This window comes from Palaemon carinicauda, chromosome 18 (assembly GCF_036898095.1).
Source record: "Palaemon carinicauda isolate YSFRI2023 chromosome 18, ASM3689809v2, whole genome shotgun sequence".
Classification (NCBI taxonomy): Eukaryota; Metazoa; Arthropoda; class Malacostraca; order Decapoda; family Palaemonidae; genus Palaemon; species Palaemon carinicauda.
Window position 1 is genome coordinate 30,006,957 of NC_090742.1, and position 20,964 is coordinate 30,027,920.

The 20,964-nt window shown below is 33.7% G+C and overlaps 1 protein-coding gene across 1 annotated transcript in view; it reads right to left on the bottom strand.

The window, feature by feature from the left end:
* The window catches only part of LOC137657747 (adenylate cyclase type 6-like), an 855,043-nt gene that overhangs the window by 18,169 nt on the left and 815,910 nt on the right, over positions 1-20,964 (bottom strand). The window contains exons 13-20 of the mRNA XM_068392219.1: positions 19,596-19,712; positions 15,602-15,832; positions 15,157-15,332; positions 14,783-14,913; positions 13,897-14,006; positions 12,044-12,263; positions 10,098-10,229; positions 8,598-8,722 (exon numbers count right to left, since the gene is read on the bottom strand). Of these exons, the coding sequence (XP_068248320.1) occupies positions 8,598-8,722; positions 10,098-10,229; positions 12,044-12,263; positions 13,897-14,006; positions 14,783-14,913; positions 15,157-15,332; positions 15,602-15,832; positions 19,596-19,712 (1,242 nt within the window). The remainder of the gene's footprint in view (positions 1-8,597; positions 8,723-10,097; positions 10,230-12,043; positions 12,264-13,896; positions 14,007-14,782; positions 14,914-15,156; positions 15,333-15,601; positions 15,833-19,595; positions 19,713-20,964) is intronic.

Below are 20,964 nucleotides of genomic sequence, written 5' to 3' on the forward strand. Positions count from 1 at the left end.
AATCAATTAATACTATGTATATATATATATATATATATATATATATATATATATATATAATATATATATATATATATATATATATATATATATATATAAATTATATAAAACATTAAAATTTTGTAAAATCCTTAATTTGTTGAAACAGTAGACTTGAACAAATATAAATTGAGAAAAGGAGTTTCCATGACAATTAGCCCTTAATCACTATTTGAGCCATTCCTTTGATGTTCTTGTTAGCAAAATGTTCTTACTATGATGAAAGCTCACAAAGAAAGACACAGTCCTTAAATTTTTTGTCTATGATACCTTATCGTCAATTTTCTAAGCATCTATATCAAGCATAGGACTTAAATGAACCCCTATATCAAGTTAAGAACAAACTTCAATTCCACCTCAGATTAAGTTTAATCCATTTCTATCAAGCAGTCAAATAGCACCGCTAATATCTAGCAGTCTTATGACCTCTCTTGCAGCTAAATTTTCAATATGGTGATTTTTTCTGGTAGCAGTGAATACTATTTTATTACAGGATGTTGTTTTCAAAGTACTTCACATGTTCTTATGCACATTTAGCTAACTAATGAGTAGGTGTTGAAGAGAAGATATACAGTAGTCCTTCAACTCCTCAGATATTTTGGGGGGTCTTGCCTTCTAATAAATAACAAAATCCTTCCAACTATTATGTAACAAGATTGAATATGTAACTACTTGCATATTCAAGACATCTCACACTTAAATGAGATTCCATATCTTCTGTTTTCGAAAGAATGTAGAGCACAAAAATATCACACTATTCATACAAAAGCAAACAAGCTGCGGAGTGTTGCCAGATGGGTTAGACTAAAATTCCCTGTCTTGGTCTTCAAAAATTCCCCTTTTCAAGCAAAATTTCCGTTTTGTAAAATATTATATATATATATATATACATATATATATATATATATATATATATATATATATATATAATACAAATTTACTAAAAGAAATACTGTAAATATATATGTCTTTGAAGACAAAATATTTGTTCATAATTCTATATATGGTATTCTCTAAAATATCCATCCTTGCTCTTCCTTCACACTAAAGAAAACTAAGGGAAAAAAATTAATGAAAGTGAAATAAACGTTTATTACTTTTAGTGTTCTGAACCATTTTCTTAAAGTACATCAGCAGCCATACGCCTGAGATGAGTCAGTATTATTCCACGTAAATAGTGAAATCATCTCTAACATGAAGACTGACTCTGTTGTTTACCTATTGTCTGATAGAAATTCTTTTGGTTGGATTGAAAGCTTCCTAAATCCTATACCGAAGGTATCCCTTGCCTTTATATTTTAGATTTCACCGCTTCTCCCATTTTTTTCTACCATCTATCCTGCTTTTCATATGTATGAAATCTTACAGCAGAATTTCACTGTTTTCCTCTTGATTTTACAGTTTTTTCCCTTTTGGACACAAAATTTCCTTAAAACAGGGAAATTTCCCTCCATCTGGCAAGGAATGGAGCGGCAGGGTCGTATGGGAGCACCGAAAGGTGATAGGATATGTAACGGCTCCTCACTTATCCTACCCCATAGACTCGGATTAGCCTGGGAAAGGTCTATTCAGGGTACAGATATCTATGGTTATCTTAGGATACGTCCCTGATTATACACGATATCTTCGGTTATTCGTTCCGGGGGTTAGAACAAGGCCGTCTCGAGAGAAGGCCCGGTCATTTGCGGGGTAAGAAGGTCCCATGTGGTACAAATAGTGCTTTCACACAGCTACTATAGGCTGTTAGTAAAGGGGTATCGCTCGATTTCTTCACAGTTTTCTGCTGTTATTCCAGAAAATTTGACTGTTTTGGAATCCAGGAAAATCCCTTTTATGTGCTGTGTGCCAAACTGCAAAGGAAATTAACAAACTGGACCAAAAGTGAATGTTTTCCTTTCCAAATGGTAATGAAGAAAAAGCGTAGTTATTGCACGCCATTAGAGCCCGATATGTTCCTAACTGTCTGTTCCTAACTATAATAGTAGGGGAAGTACTATATTTATTGTTGTAATAATTATAATAGCATTATATTGTTCATGTGATATTGGGTGCAGAATATCAGCCTCTTGTATGATGATGAAAAGATTGCCAAACTGTTTACAAAATTACTTTGGTACTACACACTTTTTCCCTTTGCTACTTGCTACTTCATTCTCTCTTTGATTTCTTCTCTTTCAATTCTTGCTTCCTCATTCTTCGGTTGCTGACCCCCCTTTCTCTCTCTCTCTCTCTCTCTCTCTCTCTCTCTCTCTCTCTCTCTCTCTCTCTCTCTCTCTCTCTTTCTCATTTTTATGAAAATGCATTTTGCACTTCAATATTGCATCTAAACACTTTTCAGGTGTGCCAGCGACACTTCAGATCTAATTGTATTGAATCAGAGACATCCTTCTTCGATAGGATAATTCGGAAGAAAGTCATAGGTAGGAGAATTGCAAACAATAACAGTGGAAATATAAAAATAAATCGTCAAAAATTTCAAGTACAGAAAATGTACAGCAAGATCAGGTGATTGTGCAAAAGATATTAAATCATTTTAAACTGCCGGAATTGTTTACTTTTTATTTATTTTTCAAAATTAAATTGTAAGAATCATTCGGTGTGTGTGTGTTTTTTTTTCTTTTTTTTTTTTTGGATTGCACATGCAGTTTGGAATTAGTAGTTAATGAACTTAGACTACTGGCACGGGAAAGTTCTATTTTAATTTTATTACTCTTTTCTGTCTAATTTTTCGTGGCCCGTTTATTGAAAGTCGTCTCCTTTTGGTGTGTATAATCTCCCATTTTTCTATGAGGATTATCAGCTGTAGATTGTAAAGAGAAACAGAGTGTGTATGTATAATGAGTACGTGCGTCAGAGAAAGAACGATTGTTGATGTCACAACCAAACTCCTTCCTTACCCGTCTCCATATCAATCGACCTACTCATGCCGACTTCTTCCCCCACTGACCAGGCCTGTATTCCAGACGGCATTGGTTAGAACCCCGTGATACCTGACGGCAATTCTCTTATAATATTAATCGCAGAAATATTATACAGTAGAAAGTTGCTGGAGGGAACTTCCATCAGGACGACATGGCTCGAGCCCAAAAATAGATTTTTCCTACGTCAAAATCCCTTTTAGATACCTAGACACAGACTAATAGTTGCATTATCACTGGATAATCTAATAAAGACACATAGTAAAGAGGGAAATGCATATATATGAAGGAACGAAGTGCCAAAATAGTATTTTAGCGTAGATTTAAGGAGGGGTAAAACGCTTACGACCTTGTAGAAGGTAAAAAGCTTATTGGGTGTCCTTGAACTTCCCTGGTACATGTCGCCAAAAGTAGGAGTAACGCAAAAGACAGTCCTGCTATGAATGTGGATGACATGAGATTCAGATCATACAAGTTTGTGGCAGGCATAACTATTCTTAATTGTGCTGCATCTAACTGAATCCAGACTTGGATGATTCTATTTCTTATTGTCTTCTTACCACAATGGCGCAGATATAAGAAGGTAAAAAGGTCTGTTTTGTACTTGTTGGTGATTACAATGCTTTTTATACTAATTTCCATGCTTTAAGAGCTTTTGGTTTTACTCCCGAATCAGGCTGTAAGCAAATCATAAGTGAGGCAACTTACAAGTATGTCATTTGCTTGGACCTATCATACTCTGATCCTCTTGGTGCCAGAACAAGTCAGGGTCCTCCAGTTGGGAAGTCTGATCAAGCCTTGATTTCGTTAGTAATTAAGACTGAGCAGCCTGTCCCTTATGTATCATATTCTTGTAATTGATTTTGTTAGTAATTAAGATGAGTAGCCTGTCCCTAATGTATGATATATAGAAAATCTCAACAGCCAAAAAGAGGCATTTTCAGTGATCTTTTGCATTTGAATTTATGAGCTGAGCCTGTTGTTCTCTTAAAAGAAAATCTGGTAAACATACCTGATAGGCATATTCCTTCTCAGGTGTTAAAATACTGAATGAAAGGCAAACCCTGGTTCAATGATGATCGTAGATGCACTTATTTGGTGAAAGAGGAGGCTTATCATCTTTGGAAAAGTAACAGGTCAAATTTGACTTGGAGTTAGCAAGATGGGGTATTTTTGGACTTGTTGGAGAATTGGTAATGTTATTCTAAATATGTTTGTGGTAGGCTCTAGCCCTGTTGATTACTGCCCAATTTCCATACCTCCCATATTATCAAAAGTTTTTGAATGTCTATTAGAAATCATTTGTTCTCTAGTTTGCATTAGACTTTCGCAGGCCCTTGGAACATGTGATGTCCATATAATTTCCAACGCTGTACAAACAACCCATTGATTATGGTTAGGAAATCTGTATGATTTGCCTTCATTTAAGTGATGCCTATTATGACATTGTTTTCAAGCTTAAACAGATGGTAGTAGGTGGGTTTTTTCTTAGCATCAATATTAGTGTTTTAAGTACCTGAAATAGACTGCAAAGAGTAGAAGTTGATGGGCACCATAGTTAATATAGGAAAGAAATGTATGGTGTTCGTAAAGGTAGTGTTCTTGCCCAAAACTTTTATTACTATAAAGCAAGACATGTGGTTAGGCCTAGAAAACAGGCTTGTTGCATATGTGATGATACTACACTCTTTGCATCAATCCCATTTCCTGAATGTAAACCTGTGGTTGCTGAATACTCTAATAAAGATCTAGCTAAAATTAGTGCATCGTACATATGGGGAATGAGGTTGAACCCAAAGTTCAACGTTTGACTGTAAATAGGTAAAGGACAGTGGATCCTAAACATCCATATCTCTGCATTGACAATATCTCTTCAACTATATATATATATATATATATATATATATATATATACATATATATATGTATATATATATACACATATATATATATATATATATATATATATATGCAAGAAATATTTAGCAAAAGGTAAGGAGGTGTATGTTGCGTTTATGGATCTGGAGAAAGCGTATGATAGAGTTGATAGGGAAGCAATGTGGAATGTGATGAGGTTATATGGAGTTGGTGGAAGGCTGTTGCAAGCAGTGAAAAGTTTCTACAAAGGTAGTAAAGCATGTGTTAGGATAGGAAATGAAGTGAGCGATTGGTTTCCGGTGAGAGTGGGGCTGAGACAGGGATGTGTGATGTCACCGTGGTTGTTTAACTTGTATGTTGATGGAGTGGTGAGAGAGGTGAATGCTCGAGTGCTTGGACGAGGATTGAAACTGGTAGACGGGAATGACCATGAATGGGAAGTAAATCAATTGTTGTTTGAGGATGATACTGTACTGGTTGCAGACGCGGAAGAGAAGCTTGGCCGATTAATGACAGAATTTGGAAGGGTGTGTGAGAGAAGGAAGTTGAGAGTTAATATGGGTAAGAGTAAGGTTATGAGATGTACAAGAAGGGAGGGTGGTGCGAGGTTGAATGTCATGTTGAATGGAGTTACTTGAGGAGGTTGATCAGTTTAAGTACTTGGGGTCTGCTGGTTAACATAGTTTACTATTCCTTTTATATAAGAGGTTGTGCAAAAATTATGATTAATTTTGAAATATTATTCTATAAAAAATTAAGAAATGAAAAGTTGATAATGTTTCAAATTTCAGAGATCCTCATATTATAAAGAGAGTGATGGCTGATTACCCTGTATATACTTATATACATATACATAAATAGATACGCTCATACACACAGACACACACTGACCGGCACCATTACAAAGATCGTCTCCATTGCTTTCTGCTTGAAGGGAGCATCTAATTATAATCGCATTGATTGCTCAATGTAGGACTTTGGAGGGCGATGCTTACAGATTCAGCTATTATGAACCTGCCATAGTTGCTCTCCCTGTGAACAATCTGGATTCTGTCAATTAATTCTTCTAGGGAGGGTTTCCGGTCGTGAATATCAATATAATGTTGGTTTACTGCCCCCTGATTTCTGTGGGCCAGCATACATATTCAGAGTGTCATGGTAGTGTGTCAAATACATTATAGTCTGTTCTGTGAGATTTACACATCTCTTGACATGAAAACTTAGAAGACTATTTGCACACGCTTTCTTTGGTCCTCAGGGGGTGGTACTGTTCCTCATTACAAGAGCCGCAGTTAGGTTGGACTTGCTATATATTCTACGTTTTACCTTCTGGTAAGGGGATTTTAGAGAAACACACTGATTGAGGATTCCTTGCAAGGTCCGGTGATAGGTTTATTTCCTCTTTGTTAGTTTTTGTCGTTGTGGGTTGCTGAATTTTGTTGAATTTCTTTCTCATGGGTTCTTCTATCATGATGTCTGGATATCCGTTAATGGTTGATAATTGTCAAATTTGGTTTTGTTCGGTGTCTACATCTTTCGAAGATATGTTGTGCGTGAATGCTTTTTTGACGTAAACACTTACTATTGACCCTTTGTATTCTTCGGGGCATTTGCCTCTGGCATTTAAGCGTCTTCCTGCGTCGGTTAATTTAGTGTATACCATTACCTTGAATTAGTCATCTTGTTGTTTAACTTGGAAATCGAGGGAGGGCACGATTTTCTTGACTGAATTTGGTTGTGAAATTGAACATGGAATTTCTCCTAAGTTTGTCAGTTAATTTTTCTGCCACTTCTTTGTTTTTTGTTGTGATGAATATGCCATCGATATAACATCCATAGATTCTTGTGTTCTTTGAAAGTATTTTCTTTGACGATTATCAAATACATATTTTCAAATAGAGTCCCAAGAGAATATCTGATGGTTACACCATCTATGTGAAGAAACACTGCTGTGGTGATAGAATAATTGAATAAATAGAACAGTCATAGTTTCCTTAACCAAGTGCTTACACCTGAGAATCTAAAGAAGCTAAGAAAATATGAGAATTCCTGTAGGAAACACAGTGCTGTCAATAGGGCAATTGCCTTCAATTAACATTATATATTCTGTATATTTGTATATATTGTAAACCTAAATATAGTTAACAGAGAAATAAAAAACAAAACTTGCAAAAGATCTCAAATCTAATAAGAGCAATCAGAGATTTCAGACCTTTGCCAGAGAATATTGTTAATATTTGACATAAGTCTATGGACATTGACTCACACTTTTCATATGCTGACTGTAGTGAAATAGTGATCAAGAATCGTGATTTTGATCCGTATCACCTCCAAAATTTCATGGTTTCTTCTAATGCATAATATCTATCTATTGTTAAAAAGTGGTGAAAATTCAATGTGTCTATTTGTTAAGACGTAATCTTTAAAATTTTGAAAAATGCAAATCCGGAACCCGTACCAGATCATCTCCAAAAGTTAATGGGGTTGTCCATGGCCTAAGATCTATCGGTGGTGGAGTCAATTTTTTTCTAACGTAATTTTTAAATTGTGAAAAATGCAAATCTGGATCCGGATCATCTCCAAATTTAATGGGACTGTCCATGACCTAAGATCTATCTGTGGTAAAAATTTTGTCTAAATCCGTTGAATAGATTTGATGTAATCCTGTCTACAGACACACAGACAAATAAATAAATAAATATATAAACCGACTAAAAAAATATAATCCCCTTGGCAGAGGTAATAATACTCTAGACACATAAGCTTGTTACAGAATATTAAATATTCAGTCTCCTATTAAGTATAAGTAAATTCAAAAAGAAAATATTCCAATGCTTACTTGGAATTCCTTATACTATGTAAAATATTAAGTACTAGTGCACACGACCCATTAAAAAACGAGGGCTAAATATTTAGATAGATATGCACACATTTGCACACACACAGATTCAACCTTTCCCATTTACTCCCCTTTCCTAACTACCACACGGGAGTTTGGCAATTTGTGGGAGATTCTGCTTTCCAAATGGTTGCTGCTCAGCGAGACAGGAAAGATATATATATATATATATATATATATATATATATATATATATATATATATATATATATATATATACTGTGTATATATATACATATATATATATTATATATATACTATATATATATATATATATATATATATATACATACATATATATATATATATATATATATATATATATATATATATATATATATATCTATATAAATGTACAGTATATATATACATACATGCATACATATATATATATATATATATATATATATATATATATATATATGTGTGTATATATATACATATGTACTGTATATATACATATATATATGTATATATATACATATATATATATATATATATATATATATATATATATATATATATATATATATATATATATATATATACCACCAAACCAAACACTTGCTCTTTATTATATAGTGGAGATCCTTAAGTTAACTGGGTTAAAATACATCTCTAAATATAGGTGGCATAGCTCATTTTCATATTAAAGAACAAAATCTTTAAGCTTTCTGTCTGAATCCCTTTATGAAAATCATGGTAAAGTAAAGGGCACACAGCTTTTTATACAAACCTCATCTGACTCACTAGGAGTACGGTGCTTTTATAAAGTCATTATTACACTATGTCACCAAATATATTTAGCCCCACTGGTATCTTACTTTTTTGTTACAGAACATTAATCTCACACAGAACTATACCTGTATCTTATCTAGTTCCCCAGTGGAATCCATCCTGGAAGCGACATTCACAGCGTTACCCCAAATGTCATACTGGGGTTTTCTGGCACCAATGACTCCTGCAACAACTGGACCTATATTTATACCTATAAAGAAAAAGAATTTAAAGAAATACCAAAATATTTTCTTGCGCACAGCTTCTTATATATAAGAAAACGAAATCACTTAAGGAAAAGGTTACTTTAAACTTGCTGGGGTTTGCTAGATATTGCAGTTTAGCTCCATTCTTCTTCCTTCATTTATTTTTCGTTCTAAGCTACATAAAACAATTAAGTTGTCCTTTCCACTAATCTCTTCTTTAAATATGTAAATTGCTTGTAGATGAGATAAGTGCTTGCATGATATATATTTCTACCTTGGAACTATGTTTATTTGGTTACAAATTCTTGTACTGGTTTCTTCTACTTTTTTATATATTTTAATCAATCTTTCAATTCATTCTGTAAAGCCAACAAATTCTGTAAAATTTCAATGTATTAAATAATTTAAAGGTTTTGTTTTTTCCTCAAGTTATTCTTTTTTCTTTATTTCTTCACCATAAAGATAGAAGAATTACTAAGATAAAATATTAACAACAAAATCAGTATTTAAAACCAATATCAGGATTTTTGTTGTATCTGTATAGAAACAAAGTTTACATAAAACTCACCTCCCCCCACACACAAGATAACTCAAATGTAAATGATATATTTTTCTAGTACACTTATGTTTATTTCACTGAAAGATAGTTCTTTCTCAAGCTGGAGAAGAGATTTTTACATACTTTTGCTAACTGCTTTGACTCACTTTCTCTACATTGAAAGATAAAATCTTATCTGGTGGCGTATATTTTATTTTCTACAAGCAATAATAAGTCATAACTTGTATTCAACACAGAAAAAGTTTCTGTTTCAAAAGTTCACTAAATCCAACAACTACTTTGCTATCAAAAATTCCTTAATTTTCTACATACTATTTTCACCTTCCTACTGGCAAAAATTGAAAATTCCTTTCTTTTGTTCATTTATTTTCTCGGATGCTATAAAACTTTCCTCTTTAAAGAGGCAGGTCTAATAGTATATCTTAGGGTAGGTTTTACTCATTTTTTTTCCTCCAACCTCCCATTTATTTTCCCTTTGGGAAAGTGCTACTTGCGGGGATTAAGCAAACTCTCTTCTTAGGGCTTCCATGGAAAATAAAAATAACAAGAATAGATACTGAAAGGGCTAACATTTACATTCTTTATTGAAATAAAAGAAAATTAGAGAAAAGGGGTGAATATTTACACTCTCATTGAAAAATATAACATATAGAAGCTGAAAAAAGCTACATTTTATATTCGCTGATGATTATACCACTAACATTTACCCTCCTAACATACACAGCAAGATAATATAAAGTTCAATGTTTCAAATAAATTGCATTGCAATATTAACCCATTAATGTTATTCAATATGGCAGACTGAAAAAAATAACACTTACCTATTCTTATTTTGAAATTATTGAAGGAATGTTCATTTACATATTCTAACTGATCTCTCAGCCGCAAAGCGTAGTCTGCCATGGCAGTTACATGGCTATAATTTTTCAAATCTCTGGAAGCTTTCGTAAGACCTGTGTGGAAGACATTGAATCATACAATGAAATTAAAGGAAATGTGAAAGGAAAATCCTAATTCAAAGTATAAAACACAACTATCCATTTCTCTGAAGATTTATCTTCACGCTGAATCTTTATTTATCTTTTCTATTCTTATTTCTCCTTTCCATGATTTATTTTAGCTACCCCTCTTCTTCTGTTTCCCACTTCACCCTTCATCGCTTATCCCCAAGGTTTTAGGTAGTAGGTTGGCTAGGGCCCCAGACACTTGTGGATATACTACAGCTTGAGAGTTACTGGGTCCTTTGACTGGCCAGAAAATACTATGTTGGATCCCTCTCTCTGGTTATGACTCATTTTGTCTTTGCCTACACATACACGAAATAGTCTGGCCTATTCTTTCCACTTTCTCCTGTCCTCACATGCCTGCCAACACTGAGATTACCAAACAATTCTTCTTCGCTCAAGGGGCTAACTACTCCACTGTAGTTGTTCAGTGGCTAATTTCCTCTTGATAAGGTTAGAAGAGACTCTTTAGCTATCGTAAGCAGTTCTTATAGGGGAAGGACACTCCAAAATCAAACCATTGTTCTCTATTCTTGGGTAGTACCATAGCCTCTATACCATGACCTTTCACTGTCTTGGATTAGAGTTCTTTTTCTTGAGGGTACACTCGGGCACGCAGTTCTATCTTACTTCTCTTCCCCTTCTTTTTTGAAGTTTTTATAGTTTATATATGAAAGATAAAATTTAATGTTGTTACTGTTCTTAAAATATTCTATTTTGATTGTTTATTTCTTCTTTTGTAGTTCATTTCCTTGTTTTCTTTCCTCACTGGGCTATTCTTCCCTGTTGGAGCCCTTGGGCTTATATTGTCTTGCTTTTCCAACTAGGGTTATAGCCTATCTTGTAATAATAATAATAATAATAATAATAATAATAATAACAACAATAATAATAATAATAATAATAATAATAATAATAATAATAATAATAATGCGATGGATTATAAACTGTATCACTGTAGGTTTCTGATCTTTTGGAAAAGGAAATTTAGTACTCCATTCACTTAGGTTAGGATCTGGATATTTGTTGCAGGGCGGTCTTCTTGGAATGATTTCCCATAGTTTATTAAGTAGAGGATTTAGTGATAATAAGTTGAAAGAAATCCCATGAGTATGTAACATTTCCAAGATTAACTTTTCTAAACTTTCTAAACAATTGTCTTACCATAATTGTTAATGAGGATACTTAATTCTCATCAAGGGTATGTGTAAATATATCTTTTTCTATGCATTCAGTACACATTCCACACAAAAACTACTGTATGTTTAAAGATTTTAAAGGTCACTCATGAATGGCAGAGGCAGGGGACAGTGACATTGTCCTAGCAATCAGGACAATGCCCTAGAGACTGATCATATATTATATGATCAGCGCCCAAGCCTCCTCTCCACCCAAGCTAGGACCAGGGAGGGCCAGGCAGTGGCTGCTGATGACTCAACAGATAGACCTATAGGCTCCCCCAAACCCCTCAACCTTAGCTCACAGGGATGGTAAGGTTGCAGACACTAATGGCACTAACGAGTCTGAGCGGGACTCGAACCCTCGACTGGCAAACACCAGGCAGAGACGTTACCAATCAGGCCACAGCAACCTCTAATAATAATAATAGTTCAGACCCTTAAAAGAATCTTTTAGTTTATGTTACTTTTATGATACACTATAAGGTAGGTGAAATAGGTAAGAAACAAGAACCCATGATATTTGAATAAAATGGCATTATTCGAATAATAAGGAGAGCGCCGATGAAATTGAAACAATCTTACCTGAAGCTGCCATGTAAGTGGCTCCAGTAGACTTAATCTTTTCTATCCACTTGAACCGTTCCTCCTTCAACAGCTCATCAAAATCGGCAATGATTTCATTAAGGAGACGTAAACACTCTACGCCTTCATTGTTAGATTCCAACTCTACATAGAACTCAGAAAAGTTGGGGATCGAGGCGAACATAATGCACACACTCTCGCACTCTTCATGATACAGTTCCTGGAAAGTGATACAAAATGAGCTGTCTAACCTGCAAATGCTTAAAATTGCACATTATTTGAGGTAAACAGATGATGAAGTCAGCAAAAAACATTGATGATAATATCCATGAAAATGAAATATACAGTTGATTACCCAGCAAATCAGTAGAACTTCAAAAGTTCAAAGTTGGAGCAAATATTTTTATGTTGACCAGGCTGACATGAGTCTTTTTATTGTTTATATGACATATCTGTTTTTGACGTTGTTAATAGTTTATATAGGACATATCTGTTTTGACGCTGTTACTGTTTTTAGAATGATATATTGTTAATTTATTCTCATCATTTATTTATTTCCTTATTTCCTTTCCTCACTGGGCTATTTTTCCCTGTTGGAGCCCTTGGGCTTATAGCATCTTGCTTTTCCAACTAGGGTTGTAGCTTGGCTAGTAATAATAATAATAATAATAATAATAATAATAATAATAATAATAATAATAATAATAATAATAAGAATGAACTTTCATTGCCTCCTTCAAGTAAAATTATCCTTTACAGTAATCCTGAATAGCCACGATGCATCCATAAGTCAGGCATAGGTTTAGTGAAACATTGTAACCATTAAATTATAAATAGAAATATCAAACAAAGTACCTGGCTCCTATAATTCAAGATACAGTGACTATAACAATTAATTCTTTTAGTGTCACAAATCTTCCCACTATCTATTTAATATTTCCTCTTAAAACATTAACATCTAAAACACCACTTTAGATATTGGAATTATCATAAAATTTATACTATAAACTCGAATACAGTCTTTTTATTTTGTAATACAAACAGGCACGAGTAAACATGATATCAGACATTATTCATTCTTGTATCCGTAACAAAAATTCCTCCTTTGATCAATAATGCAGTTTCTTTCATTTCTGAAACTAAAGTAAAACTTCAGTGTACTTATGTGCTTTTATGTACTAAAGGTTAAACTTTCTTTAAATGATCTTAAATACACTAAGTTTCCCTGTTTAACATTATCAAAATTTTATATAGAATTTAAAGATTTTATAATATGATGAAACCTTATTTAAAACATTCATGACTTCAACAACTACAAGTGAAATTTTATAATAATTTTAAATGACTAAAAATTTTATTTCCTGCTAGTTTACACATAACGAAAAAAAAAACGCGTTTTTATGACCTTCATCAATAATCATCCTCATAAAACTAACTATAATTTAAAGGTTTAAAAGCCGCTCATGAAGGGCAGGGGCAAGGGACAGTGACAATGCCAAAGAGACTGACCATATACACATGATCAGCGCCCAAGGCCTCTCTCCAACCAAGGTGGGCCAAGCAATGGTTGCTGGGGACTCAGCAGATAGACCTATAGGCTCCCACAAACCCCCATCTGTAGCTCAAAAGCATGGTGACGTTGCAGCGACCAAATAAACTAACGAGTTTGAGCGGGACTTGAACCCCAATCTGGCGTTCACCAGTCAGGGACGTTACCACCTCAGCCACCACAACCCTACTATAATACCTATTACTAATTTTATAAGGTTATTTCCCTTTTACTTAACATATGAAAATAGATTTAGTATAGCAGTAAATATAGGATATAAAAGAACTTGAAAAAATAAACTTACGTCTGGGGCTTTGTCAACACTTAGAAAATGAGCAGCAACATGCTCTGGGAGGATGTTGGCTATAAGTTTCCTGTTATATGCCTGAAGGTGTTCTATCTCATCTTTCTCCTCTGAAATATAAAAATAATTGTATTTAATAAAAATAATAAGTTAATTGTACAATAATGTACACATGCCTACTGTACAATTGTAGATCCAAGATTGATTAAGTAGTAAACATAATGAATCCTTACTTTATTGACATCAGTTACATGCCATTCATTTATTTATGTGACCAGGTACAGTACACGAATTACTATCATAAAAAAATAGTAAAACTTGAGGTCTAAAAACTTATGGCCCTCAAAAAATAGGTGAAACATAGCAAATTAATGCTCAGTAAAAGTATATATGTAAATCCCACACCAGATGTAACTACATCAAATGTACACTGAATTAAATTAATATAACGCAACATGAGATGAACGCTAAGACTGAGGTAATTTCCATCCTCCCATTGATGGAATTGGACGAGAAAAGAGTTCTTTCTACTCTCTCCTACTCTGTGCTCCTTCTGCCTGAACTCTAATCTATCACCATTTTAAATTTCACATGGTTCCCTGGCCTCTCCAATAGCTAAAAGCTAAATTTAATTAAAAAAAAAGTTATTAGAAGATTACCAAAAATAAACAAAGAAAAAGTGAATCGTTATCATACCTTTTATCATCAGCCACCAGATATGAAGCAAAGTAATTCCAGCATAATTATTCCTATTAATCAAAGAATAATGAATGATGGGCCTACAGCAGAGGAGGCTCCATCATCAACCAATTACATTGAGAAAACTATGGACAATTAAAGACAACATTCAACAAAGACTCAAAATTTTCAAATGAAACAACCTTACCGTGAGCTTGAAGCTTCCAGATGAAATCCAGTCTTGAAGTAGCTTCATTCTGCTGTGCATGGATGAAAAAGGCTACAGTAAACCCGATGAGAACAGCGACAGTAACATACCTTGTTACGAAGATTTCTCCTCTGTAGAATAAAAAGATTTAGTCTTATAAAAAGTTTAATATGGCTCACTATCAAAGTTAGGAAAACAGTTGGCTAATGCAATATGTTGTCTAGAAAATAAAACAATTGCTTTGAAGACGTTATACTAAAAACACCTCAATAAAATTCATATTAGCACCATCATCAGATTAAAATTATGTAATTTAATCAGTCTCAAAACTCATGTAATCAGAGAATAAGAACTTGAAAAAATCTGATACAAACCCTTGATTAGCAAGAATGAGCATATCCTGGTTATCGAAAAGGGATCCGTGTGTAAACAAGACCATTGACAGATATGCAACACATATAGTTGCCAATAATAGTAGCTTTATGATGCTGTACATAAGCTGGTAGACTGCGCAGGAGACCATGACTAACAAGACACAGTAGGTGAAATACTGAAATAATCAACAGATTTGATTAGGAGGATACATTTCATAAGCAAACAGCAAGTATAAAAAGGAAAATTTCAAATGCTTTCTGCATAAGAACATATTTCATAATAGAGTAGTACTGAATTACTTAACTAAAATTGACATAGTTCATATAATGCTTTCTTTTATAAACAAGAAATTAATTGCAGTACAACATTACACACAGTTTAAATAAAATAAAAGAGAGAAACACAAATAACTTGAAAGTACAAATAATAGAAATGAAGCCTCACATCAGGAAAGTGAGTCGTAGGACCTTCATGACACGGGTTCAGTTCATCGCCCAAAGTGATGTTGAGAGAATCTCTAAAGGAGTTGACTTCTCGCCCAGCGACGACGAGGCCATCAAAGATGAATTCCCAAGTTGAAGAAGTGGTCCTGTTGCCGAATTCATCCGCGAGGAAGGTGGTTACGTTCTCTGGTACGGGTGCACAGTCGTGGTAACTCTCCAGGTCCAGGAGGAACTATAAATGAAGAATAAATAGTTATAAGGAAAAATGGCAAAATAAAGATGGCCAAATCTCTAACAGGCAAAAACGATGAATGAAAGAAGTTTTATAAAATATCTCCTGAATAGTCAGGGTGATTCATCTCAAAACTAAAGCCTGTTAATAAATGAAGAAATACAACACATAAAATCTGAAAAAAATATTGAGTAACATAAAAAAAGTACTTTACTGTATACAGTGGGTAAGGTCCCTAAAATGTACAAATACAACCTAATCTGAAAAATACAAGACTTTAAAACAAAATTTAAGAAGTTACATAAAATATCAGAAACTGATATTTCCACTTAGAAAGTACAGACCACATCTGTTTAAAAAAAAATCTCTTTTAATATTAATCTGCTGGCATTACTTATTTTGCAAGAGCAAAGTCATGGGCAACTCAGGACCTTAATCTACTCTAAGGTAAAAGTAAAACGAGAATCAGAGGAAGCCAGGAAAGAAGACAGAATGCGAGAAAAGCCCTTGATTATGAAGTTCGTTCTCTTTGTGATAATAAAACTAAGTCTTGAAAGAAAAAGAAAGGTTCAGTGAATTAAGAGATCAAAAAAGTATTCCCTGCAACTACTATTTTAACTCTTTTAGGGTAAATGAAAAGTTATAAAATCTATGAATCCTGCTGTATATCTGAGAACTTATCGAGCTGTAATTTAAAGTAAAAAGAATATGGCATAACTAAGTACTGTATATTGTTTATGTTTATCTACGAAGAAACTTCCAAAACTTCAGAAACGACTATATTAGTCAAGATACGTTACCACCAAACATTGACAGTTTCCTCACAACAGTGGTTGCAATAAAATTACACCCTTCAGTTACCAAATAAAAAAAATTCTCACTGAGACAGATTTCATTGTGTATGTTACAAATATCTGAAAATCCATTCATCATTTCTATGGGAGTAAAAATAGATGTGATAGTGTACAATAAATATTTAGTGTAATAAATTTATTTTTTGACTTTGGGTGTTTTTGAGGAGCCATTACTAAGGAATTTAAGAGGTAAATTAAACATTTTAGGATGAAAATGATACTCAACCAGAAATTTAACAAATTTCAGTAATTTATCACTTAATATTCACCAGTGCCTCTAACACATGCCATCCAATTGGATAACACATCCTATGACTCTAGTCCCTTTATACATTCAAATAAATCCTTACTGACTAAACTAAACATCTTATGGTGAAAAATTATACTCTGCCAGCTTTTAGTAAATTTGATTAATTTCTTACTTAATATTCACCTGTGCCTTCAATGCAAGCCATCCAGACAGTACTACATTGGATCCTTCTCTCTCGTTGTGGTTTATTTTCCTTTTGCCTACACAAACAGCAAATGGTGTGGCCTCTTCTTTACACATTCTCCTCTGTCCTTATACACCTGACAACACTGAGATTGCCAAATAATTCTTCTTCTCTCAAGGGGTTAACTACTGCACTGTAATTGTTCAGTGGCCATTTTCCTTTTTATACAAGGGTAGAAGAGACTCTTTAGCTATGGTAAGCAGCTCTTCTAGAAGGGCACTCCAAAACCAAACCATTGTTCTCTAGTCATGTGTAGTCCCATAGCCTCTGTACCAAGGTCTTCCACTGTCTTGGGTTGGAGTTTCCTTGCTTGAGGGTACACTCGAGCACGTTGTTCTATCTTATTTCTCTTCCTCTTGTTTTGTTAAAATCTTTATAGTTTATACAGGAAATATCTATTTTATTGATACTGTTCTCAAAACTTTATTTTTCCTTGTTTCCTTTCCTCCCTGGGCTATTTTCCCTGTTGGAGCCCATGGGCTTATAGCATCCTGCTTTTCCAACCATGGTTGTAGCTTAGCAAGTAATAATAATAATAATAATAATAATAATAGTAATAATAATAATAATAATAATAATAATAATAATAATAATAATAATAATAATAATAATAATAATAATTGGATGCCACATCCTATGTTTAAATAAATCCTTACTGACTTTACCAATCACATACAAAAACATATAAGACCCTTAAAATCGATAAGATACAAACCAATTAACTTGGAAAGTAAGGCAGCGGGGCACTTTTCAGAAGGGCTAATCCTACATAAAGTTAGGAAATAAAGACACAATTACATAGAATGGTTTAAAACCTGATAGAAAACCATTCAAACCACAGCGTGCCCTTAGTGCTGGTGCTTTAACAATTTCCATAGCAGATCTACAATGGATCTTTAATTATCTCCCGGATTAATTTCCTTTCAACAGAGCCTATAAAGTTATGGAACATCATTTCTTCCTCATAAAAGACATTGACCATATACATGTTTCTGGCATGGTGCTCCAGTATGGAGTATTTGACGATTGTCTCCACATATTTCTTATTATTCTATATTGTAGGTTTTCCAGATCTTCCACTTCTTTATCTCTAATTTCCCCCAAGCCTCTACATTTGCAAATATTGTGGGCACAACCGTTGTTTCATATATTTCTTTTCCGACTTCCAATGCCATATTTCCTACTTTCTTCCTGTCTCCATATTTATGTATTTCTTGAATCATCTACGCAACCCTTTGGTTTTAATTATTTACGCTCACTTCTTGTTTCCTTTCTCTGTGTACCTCCTCCAAGATACTTATACTCCTTAACTATACATACTGAACTGTTATTTACTTTTGCTCTAATCTCTTATTCTTTTCCTTTCATTTGTTAATTATTAGTACACCTGACCTTTTGGGGCTAGTACTGATAGTGATTTTTTACGGGATCTCCAAGCTATGACAGTTACTTGTATCATATTTTACTCCTTCCTGTGGAGAAAATAATATCATCTACAAATATTAGGGATTCAATTTTAATATTCCTTAGCAATTTATATATATTTTTTTTACTGATGTTATTCACTTTGTCTGTCACTATACTGCATAGATTGGGTATAAATGTAATTCCTTGTATTACTGGGACAGATGAACACTATTTATAGAGGTTCCAGATTCTTCGTTGCTCTCTCCACAACACCATGATTGTGGACACGCTACGAGAAGCGTAGGTGCAAAGTGGTGCCATCTGCAGAGAGTTCGTTTGATTGTCATTCGTTACCTCCTACATAGACACCACAGCTTTCATATGTTTACATCTAACTTCCAAAGCCTGTCTGATATATTGGGCAACTTCTTTGGTTGGTGTTTCTAACTTCCTTAATTCTATGCCATTGCTTCTAAATTTTCTGAATTCCTTACAGCTAAACATAGGCTCAATTATGTCGCCTGCCTTACCACACAAGACACAAAGCTTATCCTTTTTATTCCTGTTTCTATAATTTTCTTTTAAATCTATGATATTCAACCTTGTGTTTATTACCATTACTGCTTCCCTAGTGTTAAGTTCATCTATGTAATCTATTCTGGCATTACTATTGACAAACCTCAGTTTGGTCCTTTTTCTTTCTTTTCGTTTATTTTTCTTTTAATTTCATCTGCAACTTTGAGGCTACGTGCGCTTTTTGTTTTCGGTAGTAAATGTTCTTTGCAACATCCCTTTGGCCGCAAGGTGCATTACAGAACGTTCTTTAGGTTTCATCCAATCCTTTTCCTTCCTCCCGTCTTAACCATCCAAATTATTTAACTTCACATTTTCCTTAAAAACAAATCCCGAGGGTAAGATCTCTGTCTAGTAATGTGACTAATACGAAGCACGAAACATAAAATTCAAATTATATAAAAGTTCTTAAAATATTAATGAGTCGGAACATACCATAGAGGTAATTGAGCAGAGGAAGAGGATGAGTACCACGAAGCAAGCCAGCATCTGGCTGACAGTGCGGTTGGTGGCTATGGCAGTGCTCATGTCCTTCATCCAAGACGGCATACACTGAAATAACAAATGGGTTTAGGTCACGGCTTTCTTCTTTTTTTTTTTAAGTTTATGATTCTGTATAAATAATTATGTTTTCTATTTATTAGTTTATCTGCATTTGTGCATTTTTATCTACTACAATGCTTTTTACATACTTCACATTTATGTACTTTGCCATTTGGAAGGTTGTTTTATAAATTGATGGGCTATTTAAGCTTATTTCATAGAAATATTAACAATAATAAGGACAATAGTAGGATAACAACATTCAGGTTCCAGTTTATGATCAAAATTTTTTTTTATCTACAATAAGGATTTTACATGTCCACAGTATGACTTACTACATCTATACAAGGTTTTACTCTAAAACTGTAAACATGAAAGAAAAATATAAAAAATCTTCACATAATGGATTTCTATAAAAAAACGTCAATAATGCTATAAATATTAATTAAACCTACAATAAAAATCATAATATTAACCCAAGCAAGGAGCAAAGAACCAGTAAAGTAAGGTAACAATACATCGTCAAAACAGACATCGTCCTTATCTAGATAGCAAAACAATATTAGAACACACCTCACAATTCTATAAGGTATCAACACAACATTAGAACACACCCGGCACTTCTTCAAGATATGAATATAACAGTAAAACACACCTGGCATTTCCTTGAGGTATCAACACAACATTAAAATACTCCTGGCACTTCTTTAAATATCAACACAGCATTAGAACACACCTCGCCCTCCTTTAAGGCATCAACAAAGCACTAGATCACACTATGCACTTCTTTACGACATCAACACAACATAAAAACCCACCTTGAACTTCTTTAAGGTATCAATACAACATTAGAACACACCTTCACACTTCTTTAAGGCATCAAAACAACATTAGAACACACCTTACACTTCTTTATGGCATCAACACAACATTAGAACACATCTCACACTTATTTAAGACATCAACACAATATTAGAACACACCTCACACTTCTTTAAGGTATCAACACAACATTAGAACACATCTCGCATTTCTTTAAGGTATCAACAAAACATTAGAGAACATCTCACACATTTTTAGGTACTAACACAACATTAAAACACACCTCACACTTTATTATTTCATCAAGCACAACATGATAACAAACCTCACACTTCTCTCAGCTATCAAGCACAACATTAGAACACATCTCACACTTTTTTTAAGGTATCAACACCACATTATGACATACCTTATACGTCTTTAAGGTGTCAGCAAACCA